Genomic DNA, 23,582 nt, shown 5'->3' with positions numbered 1-23,582 from the left:
CAAATTCAAGCGATTAACGCTTGATAATGCGCAGCTGTGAAGTGAAAACCAATCCGATTCATGAAGCTTCACCCACATCATGAAGCTAGCTGAGAAAATACCAAAATGTGCAAAGCTGTTATCTGGGGAAAAAGGTGCCTACTTTGATGAACCTAAACCACGGGTGTCCAACTCAAGGCCTGGGGGCCAGATCTGGCCCGCAACCTGATTTTATGTGACCCGCGGCGGGGAAATCGTGTGCGTCAACTTACTGTTTCAAGCGCATTTTCTTCACTTTTAACATTGATTTATGAGATATTGCCATTTTTTTTTGTTACCAAGCCGCCCCTTTTAAAATAAATTAGAATTGTTGATCACTTACTGGCTTCTAATTTCAAAACTGGCTTTCAATCAATTTGTTGCGTGCATGTGATAACGTAAGGGGGGGGGTCGTACATTTATATGGGTTCACGGTCATAACGGCCCCTTTGAGGGAAACCAGAACGACGATGACCGTGTTTAGTATTTAAATTCTTCAACACAAACAAACCTTCTAATCCCCATCGAAAAATCCCTAGAGCATATGCAGGAGTTATTAAGGATTTGAGACTGAGCAAAGGATTCCGATCGCATCCCCGCCTCAGTGAGTGAGCGTCAGATGGGGAGGGGAGACGCTTGGAGTGCGGAGGCAGCGGCTCTCTGACCTCACTTTTGAAATACACTCACTCCCACTCTTTCTGCCTCTCTCTCGCTCTGAATTCCTTCATCACTCTCTCAGTCGCAAACCAGCCGAGCGGCAGTACAGAGGAGCCGACCGACACCTTGCCGGAAAGGCTGCGGAGCATCATGCAGTCGTCTTCGTCTTCCGTGCACGTGTGAGGGACACTTTACCGCGAGTGACAAGAAGGCTGTATGGTAGGACAGCAATCATTTCACACACAAAAAGAAAAATGGCATTCGTGAGGAGTCGAATGTTCCTTGCAACATGTTCAGTTTTTTTTTTTTTTTTTTTGGAGGTTGACAGGAGCACCATGCTGCAGCATTTTCTAGTGTTGCAGTGGTTGTCAAACTGGTGCCCAGTCCAACTAGGAGGTCGGACCATCTATAGCACATCATGTCACAACTTTATTAGAGTAAGATTAATGTCTTGGGGTTTTTTTTTCCGGAAAAATAGAAGTGACAATTCTCAAAAATATTTGAGGTTAATTTTAACTGTATTTAGTTAGTTGGCATTAGTTCAAATGCCAACATTTTTTTTTTTACATTTATTTCATTTATTTATTTTTTATTTCTGGTTTCATGATTAAAGTTATATATTTTTTAATTTATTTCGGATATTCTTAATGAATGTAATTTTCTTTGCTTTATAGTTTACTTTCGATGTAAATATTTTTCTTTTCAATTAGACTGCATTTTAAAAGTGTAGTTCAGTTGTATGTAACTTTTAAGTGCAGTAAACTTTTGCATTAAAACCTTAATTTTTTGTTTTAAAAAATGTTGAACTAGTTGTTTAATGAGATAAATGAATAAAAAATGACAAAATATTTTAATTAAAAATTCCTATCGAGTGATTACGGAGGAGGAAATGATTGAGGGAGTTCAAACAATTCTCAAAAATAAGCGAATATTCAGAGAACAAACAACTTTAGTTTTGTCATTTTAAACATTTTGTGTTGACTTGTGTTGTATGTAAAAAAATCTTTCATTTTGCAGGAGAGACAATTCAATTTTCAAATGTACATTTTTTAAAAATCCTTGGTGGTTGTTGGATGGGGCAAAAAAGTGGAAGGTAAGAAGAAGAAGTAATGAGCCATGAGTCCATTACCGCTGCTTAAGTGGAGCCTCAATCTGTTTTCGTGCGGTTTTAAATTTGACTCTGATCCTCTCATCGCAGCTTAGAGAGGGGAGCGCATTTTTGGACCTTTAGGGCCACCGTACTTCCCTTACCCCGGCCAGTGTCACATTTTTTTGGTCTCATGGTGCACCGTTTCATCTTTTTAGACACAAATGTAATGTAAACATCATTCTGAAAGGGACAAAATGGCCGTCGGAAGACCGTGTCCAACATGTGACAATAATTTTCCCGTCTTCTGGAAGAGGACACAAGCCCGTTCTTACAAAGTCTAACATCCAAACTAAATTCTGCCCCCCCAAATCATACATGAAGTCTTACAAAAGTAAGTGGGAAAGGGTTTTATAATGAGCCTTTTTGGATCTCATGGATTTTCTGGCAAATACTGGCTGTTTCCTACATGTGACAACAGTCTCCTAAATTCATTTTCCATCCTCCATTCTTACAAAAAGAAGCCTGGCAAAATGTTGCAAAGTCTCCCAAAAACATGAGGAAAATACTTTGGAAATACTTTTCTGGCTCTATAAATTGTGTCTACGAACTTTCTGGCAGGTACTGGTTGTGTCCTACATGTGCCAACAATCGCCTATATTTTTCAAACAGGTAGAAGCACTTTTTTTTGTTTTTGTGAAAACGAACATCCAAGCGTGGCAAAAGTATTGCAAGCAAACAACCATGGTAGAGGGCAAAACAGACCCCCGCCAAGGCCGACCAATTAGCAAAAGGTACACTCTTACGTGCGTCCATGTGTTTTGGAATACAATGGTCCGTCGAGTGTTTTTGAGACAATTAAACAGCCTTGTTAGGAACCAGAACCTGCGCAAGAACACAATTTATTACTGTTTGACAACATTCAGCAGGAAATGGAGAAATTTGTTAACGAGGTGTTGCTTTGCCTCCTTAAATGGCATCCAGATGACTTCCAGATGCAATTTGGTGGACTGGAAATCACAAACTCAATCGCACTTTTGTCACTTGCGAAAAGCGGCATATCCGATCCGGATGCCGGACCGGGAAAGTCACTTCACTTGCAACCCGGTTCCAACGTTACCGGCTCCAGCATTCTCTGCTTCCCATTTCCAGGCTGGAAAGTTCTCTTCCGTCTGCCAGAATGTGGGAAGCAACAGAAATCTCTGGATTCTAGCTTACTGAAGTTGACCCGCCCCATGTCTGCTTTTTATACATTGTTAGCCTCGTAGACTTGTCGTAGTTTACACCAAACTCCGGAGCAAATTTTTAGCACCAACCAGCACCAGACTGTACTTTGACCCCAGTGTCGCTCGAAAACTACTTTCCACACGCACTTGCATCTTTTCCAATTGTTTTTATAGTGGGTACATGTCAAGGAAAAAAAATATAACGCTTTAAAAGACGAGACAGGATAAGCACTTTGACAATCATGAGAGACAGAAATGAATAAAAAGTAGCAAGCATGGAGACGTTTCAAGTACGTGATGGCTACTTTTTTAAAAAGTGTCTGCAGTTCTCATCTGCCTCGTGCAACTGGCGCCTCCCCAACCGAGGACATCTAGCGTTGTCTTTGTGCTAATCATTGAATGCGAGCCATTTACTAATTTACTACCAGCCAAGTAAAAAAAAAAAAAAAAAGGATCTTTGACGTCTTTAGCCGTCAATGGTAGTAAATGAGTTTACAAAAAGTAGCTCCAGTGCAATGAAGCAAAACCAATTCACATAGGTCAACAGCAAGTCTACAATCGACTACACAAGGAAGCAATGTTGGCTAATTTCATTTTCTGTCATCAAATTGAGGCTTATTCTCCATTCTAGATTGATCTACATCACCCAGTCTCATGGTGAAGCATCATGGCCACAAGAGTTCTCGTGATCTGCCTCCTCATGAGCACCTTGCTCGATTTCTCGGCCACCGGCCTTGTGAAAAAAATGCTCCGGCATCGCCGCCAGATCCCTCAGGAGAACAATATCACCTCACCTGGCGCGGAGCAACAGCCTGTGGTCTTTAACCACGTCTACAACATCAACGTCCCCGCCGGCCACTTGTGCTCCGTTGACCTGGATGCCACAGAGAGTACTGCGCCTGCGGAAACGGCCATCACCTCCGGCCGCCACCTTTCCGCGGACGGGGAGAGCCAGATTATCTTCACCCACCACATCAACATCCCTCGCGGGGCGTGTGGCTGCGCCGCTGACATGCTGCGCATCAGAGACCTGATGAGCCGCATCGAGATGCTGGAGGGCGAAGTGTCGGCATTGAGGAGTCGGTGTGGGGGTGGCGAGGGCGTCTGTTGTGGTGCACAGGCAACAAGGAATGTGAGGACCAGGCCTCTTTGTGGTGGTCACGGAAACTACAGCACGGAGACGTGCGGATGCATATGCGAGCCTGGCTGGAAGGGAAGCAACTGCACTGAGCTAGAGTGTCCGGAGGGTTTCTTTGGGGATGACTGCTCTCAGAGCACCTGCCCGGAAAACTGCAAAGATCGTGGGCATTGTAAGGCTGGAAAGTGTGTCTGCAAGAAGACCTGGACCGGTTCCGACTGCTCTGAACTGCTTTGTCCCGAAGACTGCTTTGGTCGCGGGCTCTGCATAAACGGAACGTGCCACTGTGAGCCCGGATTTTCTGGTGAGGACTGTGGACAATTGACCTGTCCAGGAGACTGCCACGGTAACGGAATCTGCATTGACGGCCGCTGTGCGTGCACGGCGGGCTATAGCGGCGACGACTGCTCCCGCCTCACCTGCCTCAACGACTGCAATGACAGAGGTGCCTGCTTCAACGGCATGTGCATCTGTGACGATGGCTATCAAGGTGATGACTGCAGCCAGTTGGCGTGTCCGAACACCTGCAACAGCCGAGGCCAGTGCGTCAATGGACGGTGCGCCTGCGACGTTGGCTTCAAAGGGGACGACTGCGGTGAGATTTCCTGTCCAAACGATTGCCTCCAGAGGGGGCGCTGCGTGAACGGCCAGTGTGTGTGCCAGGAAGGCTTCGCCGGCGAGGATTGCAGCGTTCGGACCTGCCCATCTAACTGTTATGGCCGCGGGGACTGCATCGAGGGCCGCTGCAAGTGCCACGCCGGCTTCACCGGGGACGACTGCGCCCTGCTAAGCTGCCCCAACAACTGTCAAAATCGCGGGCGCTGTCTTGACGGACAGTGCGTGTGTGATGAAGGCTTCACTGGAGAGGACTGCAGTCGGAAGGCATGCCCCAACGACTGCCTAGCTCGGGGCCACTGTGACGACGGCGTGTGTGTCTGTCAGGAGGGCTACTCGGGCCACGACTGCTCCCGGCTTACCTGTCCAGACAAGTGCAACAGCAGGGGGCGCTGCGTCAAGGGAAGGTGCGAATGTGAGAGTGGGTACGAAGGGGAGAGCTGCGCAGAGCGGAGTTGCCTCAACGGGTGCCACAACAGAGGACTCTGTGTCGAGGGTCAGTGCGTCTGCGATGAGGGGTACATCAGAGATGACTGCTCTGAAGGTAAGCTAACTCTGAGAAGGTTTCCATCATTGACTCGAAACTCGGGTTTCCTCAAATGTTTGGGGTCCAGGGAGTCCTTACACCAGAGAATTGTTTCCAAAGACCTCCCTATAATCCAACCAAGGCATGCCAAAAGATCGTGGACGAGCACTACTTTTCGAATAGACGTGGTTATGGTGATGTCTAAATGAAGCTCACCACGTACTTCAACATTGTTCCTTGGTAACAAGTTGCCACAGGTCTGTGCCGAATGAATATTCGAATCGTAAGGAAAAAGTTGCAATAACGATAATTTTTTTTTTTAACAAAAAAAAATCTTAGAAGCTTACAAAAAATGTTAAAAGAAAAGCCACACTAGCGACATTTTTTAAATGGCACCACACACGGAAATTTAGTGCAAATTCTTTTTGCTGACTCCCAACTTAAGGCTCCTGAAACCCAGTTTCATAACCAATTTTCCAAATTGTTTTACCTAATATACGGTTGGAATCCTTTTTAATGTCCCTTCCCACTCACCTCCCCCCAAAATATATTCATGTGAGCACTTTTTTTTTTTTTTTTTCTATCTTTGGCGTCTCTCTCACTACTTCCAGATGTTTCTCTGGAGCTCGCATTAGCTTGTGTGCACTGGACCATGAGAAACTTCCAACCTTTTATTTTTTTCCAGTGTCTCCTCCAAAGGATCTCACTGTGGGTGAGGTCACCACGGAGACGGTGGACTTATCCTGGATCAACGACATGCTGGTGACCCAATACCTCGTCACGTACATTCCCACCCAGTCCGGCGGGCTCCTTTTGAACTTCACCGTGCCCGGAGACCAAACCACCACCACGGTCAAAGAGTTGGAGCCGGGTTTAGAGTACCACATTAACGTTTATGCCGTCCTGAACAACAAGAGGAGTGTGCCGGTTACCGCCAGGGTGGCCACAGGTACCAAAAGGCATCCAATTATGTGTGACTTCAAACTTCTTAAATAAAATGCGCTTATGTGAGTTCATTTGAACAAAGCACATTCATATTTTACAAGCAACTCAACGGATTCAGACTATTCCAATTTCAACTCAAGGGAACTCGTTTCACATTCAAATTTTTTTTTCTTTTTACAGAAATTGCATTCTCTAGTTGTCTGATGGTTTTGGTTTGAATCCTTGCAGCTCTCCCGCAGCCTGAAGGTTTGCGATTCAAGTCTGTGAGGGATACCTCCGTTGAGGTTGTGTGGGAGCAGCTCAACATTCCCTTCGATGGCTGGGAGATCTACTTCCGTAACATGGTGGGTTCCGTTTGAAAGCCTTCCCAGGATTTTATGAGCGTGAAGTGCTAAGCCAGGCCATTTTCTTGGAACGCTTTGCTCAGCACAAAATGGATTTAATTTAGTCCTCAGCGTTTCTTTTTTGACAAATGGAAAATGATGGAACAAAGATTGAATGTTGTGAAAAAAGTGCTGCGTTGAATCTAAGCCAGGTACTACTGTGTTCTGATGACTGTTACGTCAGAGGGGTGCTGTCGTCAAGACCATTTTTATTTTTTTTTAATCACAGTGTACTTTATCCTTGTTCTAATTCTCTAAACTCTCGTCTGACTTGCGTTTGTTTTGTTTTTTAAGAAAGAAGAAAACGGAAAGGTGGTGACCACAGTTCCCTCGTCTCAAAACCGCTTTCTCCAATCGGGCCTGGGACCAGGTCAGGAGTATGAGGTGTCCATCAGTGTTATAAAGAACAACACTAAGGGACCACCGGTGATCCGACGGGTCACAACCAGTGAGTTTGTGCTACATTGGTTGCTATTCATAAACATGGCTATGGTTTCAAAGGAAGGGACTGAAGGTCAAAAGCTGTCATTAAAATTAATACTCAATACAGATACCTGAAAAATATACTCCGATACAGCACAGTACTTCCCACCATTAGTCGTAACCAAAGCAAAATGCAAGTGAGCTGTGGCGGCCTTCTGGTAATGTTTCCACAGTAGCCTGCTGGTTTCCCCGTTCCGCTATACATTACACTTGGCTGGCTTGGCATGCGCCGCCGTGCTCAACATGCAAATGTTACCCTGCGTGACGGACCATTTCGCTGCTGAGGGCTTTTGTTGATGTCATCTGCACGCAGCATGTAGACGTACTGTACTGTAGCTCTTGGAATTAGCTTACACGTTCCTCGACATTTGAGCTCTTTGAGTGCACCCCAGAGCGTTGAGAAATGACTTAAACGTCACGCTTGAGCTCAACTCTGTTGTCAGACTTTTGTTTTACGACTGGAACCATTAACTGGGTCGTTGCGATCACGGATTCCATTTTTATGTCAACTTTCTACAAAGTGTTGGTCTTGACTCAGTTGCAACACTCCTTCAAAGTCTTGATCTTGACTTGGTCTTAGCCCATTCAAGTCTTTGTCTTGACTCCTTAAAGTCTTGATCTTAACTTGGTCTTGGGTTTTTAAAATCTTGGTCTTGACTTGGTAGACTCCTTATCGCCTTGATTTTCACCCAAGCCCTTCAAAATCCTGGTCAATATTCAGCATCACCCCCCTCGAAGTCTTGCTCTTGACTTGATTTCAGTTATCAAAGTCTCGGAATCGCTGATTTAGACCCACCACAAAGTCACAGAAGCTGCAGCAAACTAACATGTGACAATTAAAACAATGCAAGGTTTGTGAAGTAACAAATAATCACTGATGGTGTGATCCTTCCTTCTGTAGATATCGACGCCCCGCAGCAGCTTCAAGTGTTGGACGTGAGCGACTCCTCGGCATTGATCAGCTGGTCTGAGCCGGTGGCACAGACAGACCGAGTGACGCTGTTTTACAAACCCAGCCAAGCCTCTTCCGAGGGCGCCAAAGTCGAGATCTTCCCACCGGACAGACAGCACAGCCTTGAGGGCCTGAGGCCCGACACAGAGTACACAGTGTCACTCGTGGCGCGCAGCCAAGACGTCAATAGCGAGCCAGCCACCACCACCTTTACTACAGGTCGGCTCAATATGGAAGGAAACTGTCGGTTCTTTGTCACAAAGGTTGCGGACTCAAGTCCGAAGACTTGACGTTAGTCAGACTTAAGTTGCAAATTTTAAGCCTTGGAAGTTGCTCGGCTAAAATGTGAAAGTCTCAGCTTGACTTTGACAAGGTATTCATGACTTGCACATAAGTGACTTACTCCCACTTCTCACAAAGTGACTAATAATCAAATATTTGTTGATTGAGCAATATTGCATGACATCACTTGGTTTGGGATTGGATATGGTTCATTTTAAGTCACAGAAATTTGGGACTGGTTTTAGGTTGATGGAGAGGACTTGAGACTTGGCTTATGTGACATATTCCCACCTCAAAGTGACTAACATGAGGGTGCTGTATTGTGTGAAGCGCTGGACGCCCCCAGGGAGTTGCAGGCCGTGCTGCAGACAGAAGACAGCATCACCCTGATGTGGCGCAACAGTCTGGCCGACGTGGACAGCTTTCGTGTGAAATACAGCCCGCTATCTGGTGCGGCCCACGGCGAGGAAGCATTCCCGCGAGGACCCGGACTAAGCACCACGGCCACTATCACGGGTAAGTGTACCTCATATAGATGAACTGAGAGGCGAGACCAGTCTGTGGGTGTCAAACTTTTTTTCATTGTGGGCCAAATCATAGTTATGGTCTTGGCAGGATGGGTAATACTGTGAAGCTGGATTTGGTCTGTGTTTCTGAGGTTTGACACCTATGGACTAGTCAATGTGGTGGTTGTTCAGGGCTGAAGCCAGGAACCGAATATGGGATCGGAGTGACCAGCATGAAGAGCGAACGGGAAAGCGTCCCAGTCACCATAAACGCAGCGACAGGTGAGTGAGACACCTCGTAATCTTGAGGAAAAATAAAAAACATGATTCATGATTGACGGTTTCCTATTAGACTTGGACCCTCCCCGAGATCTGGAGCAAACCGAGTCGACAGAGACATCCATTAGCATCCAATGGGAGAAGCCACATGCCAAGGTTTCACGATACCGACTGGTGTACGTTTCCAGAGATGGACAAGTGGAGGAGGCAGAGATTCCAGTCTCTGAGACGACATTCGTTTTACCTGACCTGACACCGGCGACAAGTTACACCATCACCTTGACAGCGGAACGAGGCCACCGGATGAGCTCACCGGTCACTCTAGTTGCATCCACAGGTAGGTGGAGTTACCAGGGGAGGGCGTGGCGAGCACCACATTAACCCAGTGATTTCATTACAGGGACTTTGGGAGTTTATGAAATTGGAAAAATTAATTCTAACTTTATCGGTCATGATAATCCACTGAAGTTGAATCGAACCAACTCTTCTTGGTTGGTCAACTCGACAGTGTTTATGCATGCAAAGAGTTTAGTGACTCGGTAAACGGTGTGGCATTGCATAAGAGGGCAACATCTTTGTTTACTGTATTCCCAGATTTTATGTTTTGTGATTTTTGTTAGCTGCAGCTCTAAGATCCCTTTTAGCATTGGTTGTGTCTGAACCCAGCAGAGACGGCGAGGCCCTCCGTGGCCAACCTCACCTTCTCCGACGTAACATGGGACGGCTTTACAGCCTCCTGGACCCCCTTGGGTGGCGACTTTGACAGCTTTGTGGTGGAGGTAACAAACTTGGACAATATAGCGCAAAGTCAGAACCTGAGCGTGTCGGGCGGCGCACTCAGCTTGGGCCTCTGGGGCCTCAACGCCAACACCACCTACATGGTGGGCCTGTACCCGCTCTACCAGGGCGCCTTCCTGGAGCCTGTGTATGCCGAAGCCACAACAGGTACAGGCGTCCGTCCTGGTGCCTTGCCTCGCTACCTTTTATTCCCGTAACTACTTCACAACAAACAGCATCTATTAACGATGGTCGATGATGTCATAAGCATTCATGACGCTTAGAATGAACATCAGCGCATGGCTATGATATCGAGCATGTTCCCTCATTGACATGGAAGAGCTCTTGCTTTTGACCTTTTTTAGTGCGGAGACGCTGACTTTAATTTTCTTATTTTCCTTGTTTGCTTCTTGTTTCGTAGTTTCATGAAAATCACATGCAATGCATATGAAAAGTCTACACACCCCTGTTCAAAAGCCTGTTTTTTATGTTAAAAAAGAAAAAGTACAACTCAACAGAATTATTAAAATCTTTTCAATAGTTGCACAAGTTTGCACACCCTCTTATAAATGGGATGTGACTGATTAAAAAAATGTTGCATTTAAACATCTAAACTTGTGTTAAATTGGAGTCAGCACACACTGTCTACCATTCAGAGTACCTCTGTTTAACCCCCAAAACGTTGAGCTGTTTTAGTAGGCTTTCCCTGCCCTTTCATTTTCTTTCTAGCAAAAGCTTCGATGTTTTGTGCTAGGGCTGACTGTAATTTGGAACTGTTCATAATCCCCCCCATTTTATGTAAAACCACAGGTCCAGTTGAAGAAAAACAGCCCCACCAAAGCATTTTGTGGCTTATCACCATACTTTTGGTAAACCTTGGTTTTCTTGGACCAAAACTAAAAACCCCAGTCATTATGTGGGAAAAATGTGTGCACACTTGTGCAACCACAAAAAAATCGTTTATTTTAAAATCAACTGGGTCCTACAGGTGATAAATCAGATTAATGGTGGTAAAAAATTTCAAATGATTTATTTTCATTTTGTTTTAGATCTAAAAAAAAATGCAAATTGAACAGTGGCGTGTAGAAATTAGTAATATATAAAAGGATATATGGGCCTTTCATAAATTTCACTCCAATGCTGACTATCCCTCACTTTTTTGTGAAGTCTAAATGATCACTGAGCTGCTTAAACAGCATTGACTGATGTTAGTTCACTCTTATCGTTTTCTTCTTTTCTTTCTTTTGTATTTCTCTTAAATCTTCTGTTGTGCCGTTCGCCTCGCTGCATGTTGCACATACATCGCAATAACGTCATCAAATCACACTTTTAAAAAAAAGAAAAAAAAAACATCCCTGGCTGCATTGATACGCTGCAATGACTGCAAAAGCAAATTGGTCACATTTCCCACCATCTCCCTACATCGTCTTATCATCGCAATTTTTAAACTAATCAAAAGTATGACTGATTTATTCTACTTTTGATGAGCAACACCTCCGGGAAATGTAGACCGCCCAATTACAATGTGGCAAAGAACAGACATCCGATCCTAACCGAAGCAAATGCAATGAATATTTAGCTGAATACCCAATTAATCTAAATTGAGTCCGATTAATTCATGCTCCGGATGAAGCAACGCATTTATTCTACCGAGTCACTGGAATGCCTCAAAATTTGAGTCTAATTTACTGTACGTGTAGAAGAAAGCAGTTTCTAGATAAAGCTACACAGTCGTTTTGCATAGTCGCTCGATTCCTGGAAAATCAAAATGGAGCCAAATAATGCAAGCTCATAAATCTGGATCGTTATTCCTTGGCGAAAACCATCCGAGCCACCTAAAGCGCTAAACCTTCTTGCAAACATTTTTACTTCTGTTGCCAACAGCGTGCAGAATCTGTCAGAGTGAGTGTCCAGGAAATTTAGCAGCGGCTATTTGGAATCTTAGTAAATCAAGCCCAAAACATCTAACAATGGTTTCTCCCTTCAGTGCATCAGCCGTCGCTCGGCCAACTTTTCGTGTCCAACGTGACGTCCGAGAGCTTTTCTGTGGTTTGGAACCACAACGAGAGCCACTTGGACGGTTTTGTCTTGGAGATTATTGATTCCGATTGGCTGAGGGAGCCAAGGGAGTATAACCTGTCCCGCCTCGTGACGGCACACCAGGTTTCGGGGCTGCGGCCTGGTTCGGACTATGTAGCCTACCTCTATGGGACGTACAAGGGAGCCCGAACGAGCGCTATCAGTGTTGTTGCGACCACAGGTATTTCGAGCGTACTTTTTAAAAAAAATAATCGACAGTGAGATTTTAGAAAAATGTGTTGCTGTCGTCCCTGCGAAGGAGTTCATACGCTTCAAATTAATTGTCTTCCAGACAATTCCATTAAGTCCGAGACTCAACGTCACACCTTCTCGAATTGCTGGCGATCGACAGACGTTTATTCACATCCTTTGTATTTTGAATTTGACACGACAATGTTTTCCTGTAGTCTAGGTTGCTTCACGGATCTTAATCCATCTTAGCGACTCAATCATGGATGGAGTAAGTCAAGTAATTGGACATGTTCCGAGATAGGCAACTAATATTTACTAGGTTTTTTAATTTTAGGCAGAACGATTCGCGAATGGTTGACACATCTGCCTCACAGTTCTTTAGTTTGAGGTTGTCAGCACTCCTCAGGATCTCCCTGCGCTTGTATGATTGTTCTCTTGGTACTCTGGCTTCCTCCCACATTCCAAAACATGTATGTTAGGTTCATAGAGTTGAGTTGTGGACATGAGTGGTTGTTTGTCCATACGTTCTATGCGATTGGCTAGCGACCATTCTAGGGTCTACCCTGTCTCTCACCCAAAGTCAACTGGGACAGGCTTCTCTTGACATGTGACCCTTGTGTGCATGTCCAGTATAGAAAACGGATTGATGTTTTCTACACTCAATAGGGGGACAGGTCCTCCAGTCTCCTCTTTAAAAAGAACAGTGAGAAAGTACTTGCATCACTGCAATATTTTGACAGCTTTGCAGGGACGACACCACAGTGAACTAGTTTGTAACTCCAAAGCAATTTGGACGTTGTTTTAGTCTCACAAACATATACTGTATATCTCTTTCTCCCCTCTTGTAGCTGAAGAGCCAGATTTGTCCCGGCTAGTTGTTGCTAACATTACCTCAGACAGAGTGTCTCTGACGTGGCGGGCGGGCGCCAAGGCGTTTGATAACTTTGTAGTAGAAGTCAGAGAGTCTGCTTTGCCCTCGCAGGCGGTGGGTCAGGCCCTGCCAGGCCACGCGCGCTCCACGGTCATGGCCGGCCTAAAAGCCCGTACACGCTACGACATAAAGCTGTACGCCAGCGCCGGCGGCCGCAACACGCCTCCGCTTTTCGCTGTTGCTACAACAGGTAGGGTTGCCCAAGCCAATGCCCCAGCGGCTCCAGACCGGATGACGTCTCAACCGGCATGTTCTTCTTTGTGTTCAGAGGATGCCCCCATGTTGGGGCCCGTGAGCGCTCTCTCTACCGGTCCGCATAACCTCAACGTGAGCTGGAGTGTCGCGTCCGGCCACTTTGATGGCTTTGTTGTCCGAGTCGGTGACGCCGAGCAGCAGTCTGAGCCGCAGGAGTTCAGTTTGCTCGGCCACGCCACAAACATTACCGTCTCCAACCTGATGGACGCCACGAGCTATAACGTGGAAGTTTATGGCTTTTCTCACGGCCGCCGCACTCCCTCCACGCTAGTCCAGGCCATCACAGGTACCCCCCCCCCCCAGCTTCACTCATGTGCTCAACGCTTTGCTCACTGCATGAGGCCAAAATCTGAAATTAAACATCTTTAGGAAGACTTTTCCTGAATTAGACCAGATTAAGATTGGAGAGGAGTCCAATATAGACTTATCTAAAACTAACTTAACTTTTTGTGTAGTGTAAATCTCATAGCCACATAATATGTTGGCCTTGTTCACATTGCCTCCAGATCTGATTTGGATTACTGTGGTATTGACATACAGTAGGTTTCAATGGGAAAACCTGAGACATAGAAATACAAACGAAGAAGTATGAGCAGTGGAAAAAAATATCCAGCCATACACATATTTTGTTAGCTTCCACAAGTTTTATTTAATTGGGTCTAGCATGCAGTGAAGCCTCCCACAAAGTTGCAACTGGATTTGGGACTGTTTCCAGTGATTTGTATCTTCCACGCCGTTGTCACAACATTTGCTCTTAAAAGGTGTTATGACAAAAACGAGGCTCTAGTATCCATTTTGAAGAATCAGAATTTAGGATACTTCTGCAGAAAACTGATTTGGAAAGCTATTTGGCGGTGTGAACAAAGCCTGGGTTAACAAGCTGATCAATACATCAGTTTTAGGATCACTTTGAAGATATATTCCTTCTTGAAATAATGCTAGTAGACACTTTGCTGATTTGCTTTTGCAACACTTGCACGCACCCTAACTGAAAAAAACAAATCAACAACAACACAAATTCCCCCGACTCCCCCTTCCTCCAGCACCTTTGCCCAAAGTGGAAAACCTGACCATTTCCAACATCACCCCCTTCGGCTTCCGTGTGTCATGGGGAGTGAAGCAGCGGCAGCCGCGGGAAGAATCGGCGCACTCCGGGTGGGCTTTCAGCCACTTTAACGTAGTGGTGACCGACTCAGGATGGCTTCTGGAGCCTCAGGAGTTCACGGTTCCAGGAAACCAGAGTCACCTGGATGTCTGGGGGCTCATCACCGGTATAGGCTATGAGATCAGGCTGACAGGGGTGTCAAAGGCGGGGCTTCACTCTCGGCCTCTCGCCGCAGTAGCCGTCACAGGTACCAACAGCAGTGAACCCAAACCCTGAGAAGGGGTCCGCTTGTCGTACTGCAACTAATGCAACTTCAGTGGTACCTTGACTTACAGTCGGCGTGCCCTGACTAAGAGTTCTCCCGGTTACGAGTCCTCGCTTGGTTGATTTTCTTTGCTTTGTGTTGCCTTTGGGTTGCAAGCTTCAAGTACAACAGCACTCGAATGAAGTGAATGTAATGCCCTCGCATGTGAGCAAGGAGAGCCATAGTCGCCGAAAAACCTGTCGCCATTTTCAGCTGGTACTTATCAATGGCATTTTAATTCATTTGACGAAATGAATTAAATTTACAAGTCAAGGTACCACTGCACTGCATACGTCATCTACCGGCCTTATGATGCAACTGAAGTTTCAACCTCATGACATGGCAACGCCTACATTGCTTTATTTGGTTTGATGTAAGGGGGAAACGCTGGTAACTCAGCTCTGCCATGTTTTGCTGCTGAGGCTTCAGCGCAGTTTTGCCGCCTGACCTGATTTATGACATTGAATGGTTTCGTCTCCCGTTTCACATTTCCTTTCAAGCGTCTATGACTTGGTCTTTGGCGTGCTGCTGCGGGAGCAGCCATTGTATCGTTACTTTTTTCCTACCTCCCCAAATAAAATGTGAGCCAGCTCGTTGGTTTGCGTTCATATTTGACAGTGTGTTTTCCTTCCGATGTTTTGAAAGGGACACTTGTGCTTCTATTCTAGTCATCTACGTACAATGGTAGATGGGTACACACACATAACGAGCCCTTTGTTTGATTCTACTAACCCTTTCTACTTGTTGACTTCTTAAAATCAAAATTGCGTCATTCATTTGCTCCATTGGAGTGCAAACCATTAAACACCTCTTCAAAGATTATCTTTTGTTTTAAGTCTAGGCACAAAACCCATTTTATCATAATTGTAAGATTCAGTCCAGTTAATATCAAGGAATTTAAATTGCTTTTGTTTCATTTGACATAACAGAGCGTAAAGGTACAATTTGATGTAAAGAGAGAATTGAAATATTGAAAGAGCAAAAGTTAGAAATTACAAAATCGGATGAATATCTCCAACTTTTCATTACATTTGCATTAACAAGGTTAGATTAGTGGGAAAATAAGTGAAGTGATGTATGCACAAATGGCCAGCATAGATTCCAGAAGGTTTAGAGGAGCAAAACTATCAGAGGAAGGAAAACACTGAGCATGACATGTCCGTCGAGCTGAACTCTAATCCGTTTCATTTTCTTTGAATGCACTGGAAGCGTGGCTGGCGGGAGGATGCATTGCACGGAACTCAGTTCCTCCCAGCAGATCGGCTCCCGTCTGAAACTGTCTTGACTGAAACACTCTCAAAAGCTTTTTCGCCTCTTCAATTCTTTTGGTTTTGCTCGGACTGAATTGTACTTGCATCCTGATCAAAGGCCTCCACTCTAAAGTGCAAGGAGCCGTCTAATCGTTCTCTCTGAAGTCTTTCTCACAAGTGGACGAATGAACCAACAAACCTTCCTTTCTGGCTCAGAGGCAGAACCTGAGGTGGATCACCTCTTTGTCTCCGACATCACAGCCGACAGTTTCCGCGTGTCATGGACGGCGGACGAAGACCTCTTTGACAGATTTGTGATCAAGCTACGGGACAGCAAAAGATTATCCCGTCCCCAGGAGCACATTGTCCACAAGGATGAGCGAACCAGGCTAATCACTGGACTAATGCCGGGCACAGAGTACGAAATTGAACTTTACGGCCTTTCTTTGGACCACCGCTCCCAACCGATCATTGGGGTTGCACAGACAGGTACTCGAGCTACACTGGTTCCATATTAAACTCTTGGACCTCTCATAACTGGATCTGCTGGTCCACACTAACATTTTTTAGCTTTCAGAACTGAATCCACTGGTTTATACTAACTTCTTAAAGCCTCCACAACTAGATCTAATTTTTGTATACTAGACCCTCAGACCTCTCAGAACTGGATCTATTAACACTGGAACCTCTCAGAACTGGATCCAGTAATTCAAACTAACCAGTAGAACCCCTCAGAACTGCATCGGCTTGTTCTTTACTAACCAATGAGACCCCGTAGAACTGGATGTAGTCGTTATACATCAACCTCTGGAACCTTTCAGAAGTCCAGCTCTCTTTCTTATACTAACCTCTTGGAAGTCATACCAATTATTTTAACTTTGGGGACCTCTCAGAACGGATACACTGCTTGTTTACTAATCTTCGGTGACGCTAAAACTAGGACCCAGAGTCCACACTAATGTCTCAGAAGTGGAGCTACTGATTCAATACTAACATCTGCTACCCCTCTGGACTGGATCTCATGGTTCTATCCTTACTTCTCAGTTCTCAGTCCACCGATCTTATTAAAATTCTGGAAACTCTGCGATCAGGATCAACTGCTTCTAAACTTTTGGATCCCTTAGAACTGAATCCCCCTGGTTCCTCTCAGAATTGAATCCACTGGTTTAAACCACTTCTAATGTTTGGGCCACTTCTCCTTCCACCAGGCCTCACAACTATAAAGGGCCTTCGTTTCTCTGATGTGACCGACTCTTCAGCCATGGTCCACTGGTCAACGCCTCAGTCTGCAGTAGACAACTATCACATCACCTACGTGCCATTTGAGGGAGGTAAGGCTTATATATAATCTTCATGACCCGAGAATGAGTCCCGAGTCCCCAGGATAGAGATGAGGACTTGATTTATTGCGGTTACTATTTTAATGACCGACAATTAGACATGAAAAAATTCGAAAGACTTGACACTTGAATTGGACTTGGATTTCGAGCATAGCCTCACTTTACAATACCGCATTGATAATGTCACTTGACTTGGGACCTGACTTATGACAGAAATTGACTTAAAATAGCCTGTGACTTGACTTGACTTGACTGGCCAAAGACAAAAGAGACTAAGAGACAAAAGACTGGAGACTTGAATGTGTGTGACTCGATCCCATCTTTGCCCTTAGGAAACCTTTGTTGTCCACAGGAAGCCAGATGAGCGTAACTGTGGATGGCGACGTGCTACAGGCCCTGCTGCCCAACATGAGTCCCGGCAGGATGTACCAGGTGACAGTCAGTGCAGTGAAGGGTCTGGAGGAGAGCGACCCAAGTGGTGACGTCGTAACCACTGGTTTGTCTACACACCCAAAGAGCCGTCTCAGTCCTCAGCCTCCTTAGATGACGTTTCAATTAGACCGTTCATGTCTATTGCCCCCACAGCTTTGGACCGACCTCAGGGTCTGACCACGGTTAACATCACACACAACTCCGCTCGGTTGCAATGGCAACCGTCCGTGGCCGCGGTGGACGGATACGTCATAACGTACAATTCTGAGTCAGGTTTGTCTGCGCTGTGACAGTACTTGACTTGAAATTATCTCCTTGTTGATTTCCTGTGATGCGACAACCTGATGTATCTCACAGCGTCCCCGATTGTGGAGCGTGTTTCTGGAACTGAGTTGGAGATAGCCTCGTTGCTTCCGGGAACGGTCTACTCCGTGGAACTCTTCGCCACCAGGGAGGCGCAGATGAGCGCATCTGTCCTGACAGAATTCACCACAAGTAGGCCCGGAGTATAACTCAGATAAATCTTTGAAAATTGTTACAACTTTGATAACTCAGATTTGACACTACGTTCCCAGAGGTGGACCCACCTCGAGATCTAGTGGCCGTCAACATTCAAACGGATAGTGCCACTCTTACATGGAAACCCCCGCAGGCCGCCATTAGCGGTTACTCCCTGACCTTCTCTGCGACAGATGACTCAACCAGGGTATAAAACTAATACAATTTTTTCCAAGGGCCCCTTCGTAATCCTAGGGAATTCCTTTTTTTTTTTCAAAAATATATATATTTATGACTTGTTCAAAAAGAAAGGAATTTAGTATTTGTCCATCATTGCCAGCTGACATGCACAACTTGTGTTTGTGTAGATTCTCAGTCATCCAGATCATGATAAACCACAAAGGTTGAATAGAGGCAACTGGACACTTCTTGTTCATCGAAGACATTTCATCATTCATCCAAAAGGCCTCTTCAGTTCTAAATTTTAGGTGTGAAGTCTGCCTTATGTCTCAAGTGGGTGTGTCCCTTGGAGATGGTCACAAAAGGGTGGTTGTTGTTGTTGTTGCCACGGGTGGATGGTGATGAATGACCATTTGGCACGCCAAAAGGTGGCCACTCTTCCAATGGAATGAGAAAATCTTTGTGCTATTGGTGTCAAGTTCAACAAAAAACAAGGCTGAGAATAGATGACCTCATATGTCGTTATGCTGTTTTTAAAAATGCTACAACTTAATAATTTGTTACAAATGGTTTTGTAGGAGGTCATGCTAAGTCCAACCGCCTCCTCGTACAACATGGCCCAGCTCGCCAGGTCCACAGAGTACAGAGTCCAACTGCAAGCCATTGCCAGAGCTGAGAAGAGTCACTACGTAACCACTGTCTTCAGTACAGGCAAGGAGCAGGTTTTTACCATCACAGTCCCAAAGTCCTGTCAGAGCTGCATTCTGTGGGAAAACATAGTCAAACCGTGCAACAAGTGCTCTCCTGCTATGACCTTGTTAAATCCATTTATATTGTTGTGCTGGTTTCAGTGACCCAGTTGCACAAGTATCCCAAAGACTGCGCTCAGATCTTCCTGAATGGGGAACGCATGTCTGGTGTGTATACCATCTACGTGGCTGGCGTTGAAAGCCAGGTCATCCAGGTCTACTGTGACATGGAGACAGACGGTGGAGGATGGATGGTGAGCATGTGCTAAAATTTGATTAGCAGTGGGAAGAAGTTACCATGTACAAAGCATTCATTACTGAGATCCCTCAGGAATCTCATACTATGTTTTCTGATTACTTTTTACCTTTGCTCGCTATATTTGCAAACAGATAAAATTAAATTAAATTAAGGATATTGAGGTGTGATTTCAGGATGAACTTAAAATGCACTATAATCTTTAGAGGTAAACATAATTGTATTTTTTGCACTAATTGCTGTTTTTTTAACGAGCAAACAGATGTTGACCACATTCACTACATTCTATTCAATTCTGATTAAAAAAAATTACTAAATGCACTTCAGAGTCTGTTTTTCTTTCTTTTTTTATATTTACTTAAGTGAAGGAGTTGAATCTGTCTTTTTTTTCACCGCAGGTCTTCCTGAGACGGCAAAATGGAAGACTAGAGTTTTTCAGGAACTGGAAGAACTACACCGCCGGTTTTGGTAACATGAACGATGAGTTTTGGCTGGGTACGTTTCTTCTACCTTCGACTTATTGACTGTTATGCGCCTATTCGCGCTGATGCTCGATCAAATTGACTGTTACAGGTCTCAGCAACCTTCACAAGATCACGACTGCTGGCCAGTACGTGCTGCGCGTAGACCTGAGAGATAGCGGAGAGTCAGCCTACGCTCAATATGACAAGTTCTCTATTGCAGAGCCTAGAACACGCTATAAGCTTTACATCGGCGCCTACAGTGGGACGGCAGGTAGACCATCTTTTATTTTAAGGAAGAACTGTAACAAGTTATACATCTGGAACAAAAACTGTATTTGAATATATTCCTACCTGCGCACCAGGTGACTCCATGACATACCACCAAGGCCGTCCCTTCTCCACTTTCGACAACGACAATGATATTGCCGTCACTAACTGCGCTTTATCCTACAAGGGAGCCTTCTGGTACAAAAACTGCCATCGTGTCAACCTAATGGGAAAATACGGAGACAAAAGTCACAGTAAGGTACGAGACGTGTGTAACAGAGACTCCAAAAACGGTGTGACCCAGTCTACTCACTGATTTTGTGCTTTTTTTTTTTTTTTTTAATTTAATCGCCTTAAGATGGCACATGTTGGTGCCAAATCCTGTCTAATAGAAAAATGTTGCTTTAGGGTCCTCTTGCAGGATCTGAGTACCCAAGAAGGAATTTCATGTTGGCAAAAGTAGTGCTTGGATACTCATTCCCTATTCCCTTTTTTTAACTTAAGTACATTTCAGACTGCGCTTTATTTACTTTAACCTAAGTAAAGGAGTTGAGTCAGTCAGTCTACTTTGTAGTAAATGGGCACTTCTACTTTTCTACTTTCTACGTCGCCCTTTTTAATACGAAAGTAGTGCCGCCATCTTGTGGCATCTATAGGCGTTGTTTCATTCATTTCTACACCACTTTAGGAAACGTCCATTTTTCATATTTTTCCCATTTGGGTATGGTCACCATTTATGGGGGATTACATTACAGTTGAGTTAAATCAACAGCCCCCCTTCATAATTTGCTGAATTTAAACGTGCCATATAAAACAAAACATAGTTAAACTTTGTGTTACCTTCTTCAATCAGGCTTGCGTCAGTATTCTCAGCTCCAAACCGTGGTGAGGGTGAATAACTCCAGTCAACGTGGTGGACACGGATAACAAGGCTCAATTCGCTTAACGATCGTTTTTTTTCTCCTGTCTTTCACTTAAGACACAACTCTTCACTTCCGGGTCTCTCCTCCCGCCACACGCCACATTGCTGTCCCAGGATACGCCTGTAAAACTTGTATCAATAAAACGACAGAATGTTCAACCTAGCATCTAATTTTGGAAGAGAAAAAGTGAAACACGTGCTATCGGAAATTAGCATCCACTTGAGTAGAGTAACCAAGTATTTGTACTCGCTCACTTCCCACCATTGTGGTCCACAGGGCGTCAACTGGTTCCACTGGAAGGGCCACGAGACCTCCATCGAGTTTGCCGAGATGAAACTCCGACCGACCGACTTCGGAAATCCCGAGAGCAGAAGGAAAAGATCGTGAAAACAGCTCCTCACCGCAAAAATAAAGGAATGAATAAATAAATACAAAGTTATGATAATTTAAAAACACAGACGAGACACACCATCCCTTTGGCACAGCATCCACATTCAGTGACTTGTTATATGTTGAATAATGAATATGAACTTTGCTTAAGTCATCATTAAATTCAGATTCGTAGTCTATGTTGTAGGAAAGTAATTGATTGTTATTTTAACGTGTGCATGTCATTTCCATTGTCTGCCAGCAGATGGCAGTGTTTACAGGTTTTTAAATAGTGCTTTAACTTGATCAGCTACTTTTTCTACAAAAACGTCACGATGTCATAAAAGTCATTCAATTGTTAACAAAACGTACTGGTTAGTTTACACACAAAAACTAAGAAATAAATGACTAAAAAGATATTTGAGGCTTTCATCAATTTTATTTTCGAGAATTTAGTGGAACGTGGAGACCTTTTGTGTTCACTTCCTAGGGACTTTTTTTGGAGCCTTTGTTGACACTTTGTGTGTACATTCTGTTACAACTCGGTTAACCATTTGTAGATAATTAGTCGACAATTTGTGGATACTACATCTACATGCACACCCTTTAGCGGACCCTTTGTTGACAATTTGTGAACCCTTAACTTACTTTTGGTCTTTTCTTTCTGAACCTCTCAGTGTATATTTTTCATGCCCTTTTGTTGACCTTTTGTGGACCCTCCATTGCTGTTGTGCGGCTCAACTAATCACGATGCGGCATACTTGACACACATTTTGGTGATTGAGCTGGCCAAGTAGAAGACCGCCTGAGGGAGAGCTGCAGGCTTCCGCAGCCTCGTTCAAACACGCCGAGCAGCATTCAACACGCTTTGTGTTTATGTACATGTTCTTTTCTTTCTAGGAATCGTTGTGCCGAGAGCTTGTGCGCTGCATGTGTAGTGACAGGCCCTTTCGCGCACATACTGTAAATCACCACGGCTGCTCTTAACACATTCCTGCAGTGGATATTTTACAAATTATATGTATATAAAGGTCAGGTGTTTTATATGTATATATAAACCCTCGTTTAAAACCCTACTATGTAACCCTAACCATATTTGAAACCTTAAACCAATTTTAAGACCCTATTTTGAAACCTTTACGCTAGTGTGAAAACCTGATTTGACATCTTAATCCTAGTTTGAAACCCTATTTTATTGACCCCCCCCTCAGGTGGATGCCTGCCCCCCCCCCCTAAAAAAGAGTCAAACTGGTTTTGAATACACGCCACTGATATTTCCATATTCAAATTACTAAAGGAGGTCAAATGGATTTGAGATTTTGAAGACCTCGACTCGCTTGAAGGTTTTTTTTTTCTTTACGCTGAGAGCATTATGACTAGCGTACATTTCATCAGCTTGTATCTGGAGTCCCGCTTAAGAGGATTGCGTGTGAATGTGTGTATGCATGTGTGTGTGTGTGTTTCTCGCAAGTATGAGCACAAGCAGGAGCCAGGTCACGGGATCACAAGCCCAATTTCTTTCATCATTGCAACGCCATCTGCGCGCAAAGCTCCTTAGAGTCGCAAACGTTACGTGCCACTCATCCAATCAGCTCCAACATTAGCTCCAATTGCTAAGCAAAACAGCAGCACCCACGAGGACCTTAGTTTAAGAAAAGTGACACCCACGAATGGTCACCACTTGCCAGCCAATTGTGGGGCCAAAAAGCCATCACACTCAACTTGTCGCTGATGCACTATTTTGTTGCGCCTTTTGTTAACAAAAGATACACTTTGGGCCCACAAATGTTAACGATGGGTACAAAAGAGTGAAAAAAAATATATATATACGTCCACAAGAGTACACAAATGTGAACAAAATGTACACTATGGCTCCGAAAGTGAAAAAGAAAAACAGTGCACTACGTGTACCTTCTGCTAACAAAGGGTTGTAGTCTAACCATTCTTAACACTTGTAAATGGTCTTTCACCTGTATAGCGCCTTTCCATCTATTAAGACCCCCAAAGAGCTTTACACTTGATCTGGTGATGACTTACGATCAGGAGAAACTGGGGGGGTCAGTATCTTGCGCAAGGATACTTTGACGTGGTCGCAATGCCCGTTGGGAAAAAAA

General features: G+C 44.6%; 1 protein-coding gene and 1 long non-coding RNA gene across 3 annotated transcripts in view; one reads left to right on the top strand and one right to left on the bottom strand.

The window, feature by feature from the left end:
- The window catches only part of LOC148319031 (uncharacterized), a 38,328-nt gene extending 17,018 nt beyond the window's left edge, over positions 1 to 21,310 (bottom strand). For both annotated transcript variants that reach the window (XR_015839729.1, XR_015839728.1), the window contains exons 1-2: positions 21,017 to 21,310; positions 20,261 to 20,399 (exon numbers count right to left, since the gene is read on the bottom strand). This is a non-coding gene — a long non-coding RNA (uncharacterized LOC148319031). The remainder of the gene's footprint in view (positions 1 to 20,260; positions 20,400 to 21,016) is intronic.
- On the top strand, positions 707 to 21,668 carry LOC148319030 (tenascin-like). Its single transcript, XM_088281155.1, is given in 26 exon segments — positions 707 to 894; positions 3,620 to 5,285; positions 5,953 to 6,216; positions 6,441 to 6,556; positions 6,890 to 7,043; positions 7,980 to 8,249; positions 8,643 to 8,828; positions 9,011 to 9,100; positions 9,171 to 9,434; positions 9,767 to 10,125; positions 11,798 to 12,134; positions 12,994 to 13,266; positions 13,345 to 13,617; positions 14,375 to 14,683; positions 16,207 to 16,479; positions 17,199 to 17,321; positions 17,683 to 17,826; positions 17,916 to 18,035; positions 18,120 to 18,257; positions 18,338 to 18,468; positions 19,019 to 19,151; positions 19,292 to 19,443; positions 19,844 to 19,940; positions 20,019 to 20,180; positions 20,272 to 20,435; positions 21,376 to 21,668. Coding segments are annotated over 25 exon segments (6,273 nt in total). The 5' UTR covers positions 707 to 894; positions 3,620 to 3,655; the 3' UTR covers positions 21,487 to 21,668.
- The last annotated feature ends 1,914 nt before the right edge of the window (positions 21,669 to 23,582 follow it).

The sequence above is a fragment of the Idiotropiscis lumnitzeri genome, chromosome 18 (genome assembly GCF_059441095.1).
Source record: "Idiotropiscis lumnitzeri isolate Australia: NSW breed Sydney's pygmy pipehorse chromosome 18, RoL_Ilum_1.0, whole genome shotgun sequence".
Taxonomy (NCBI): Eukaryota; Metazoa; Chordata; class Actinopteri; order Syngnathiformes; family Syngnathidae; genus Idiotropiscis; species Idiotropiscis lumnitzeri.
Note: the sequence above shows the minus strand (reverse complement) of the source record. Positions and strands in the feature narration are given on the sequence as shown.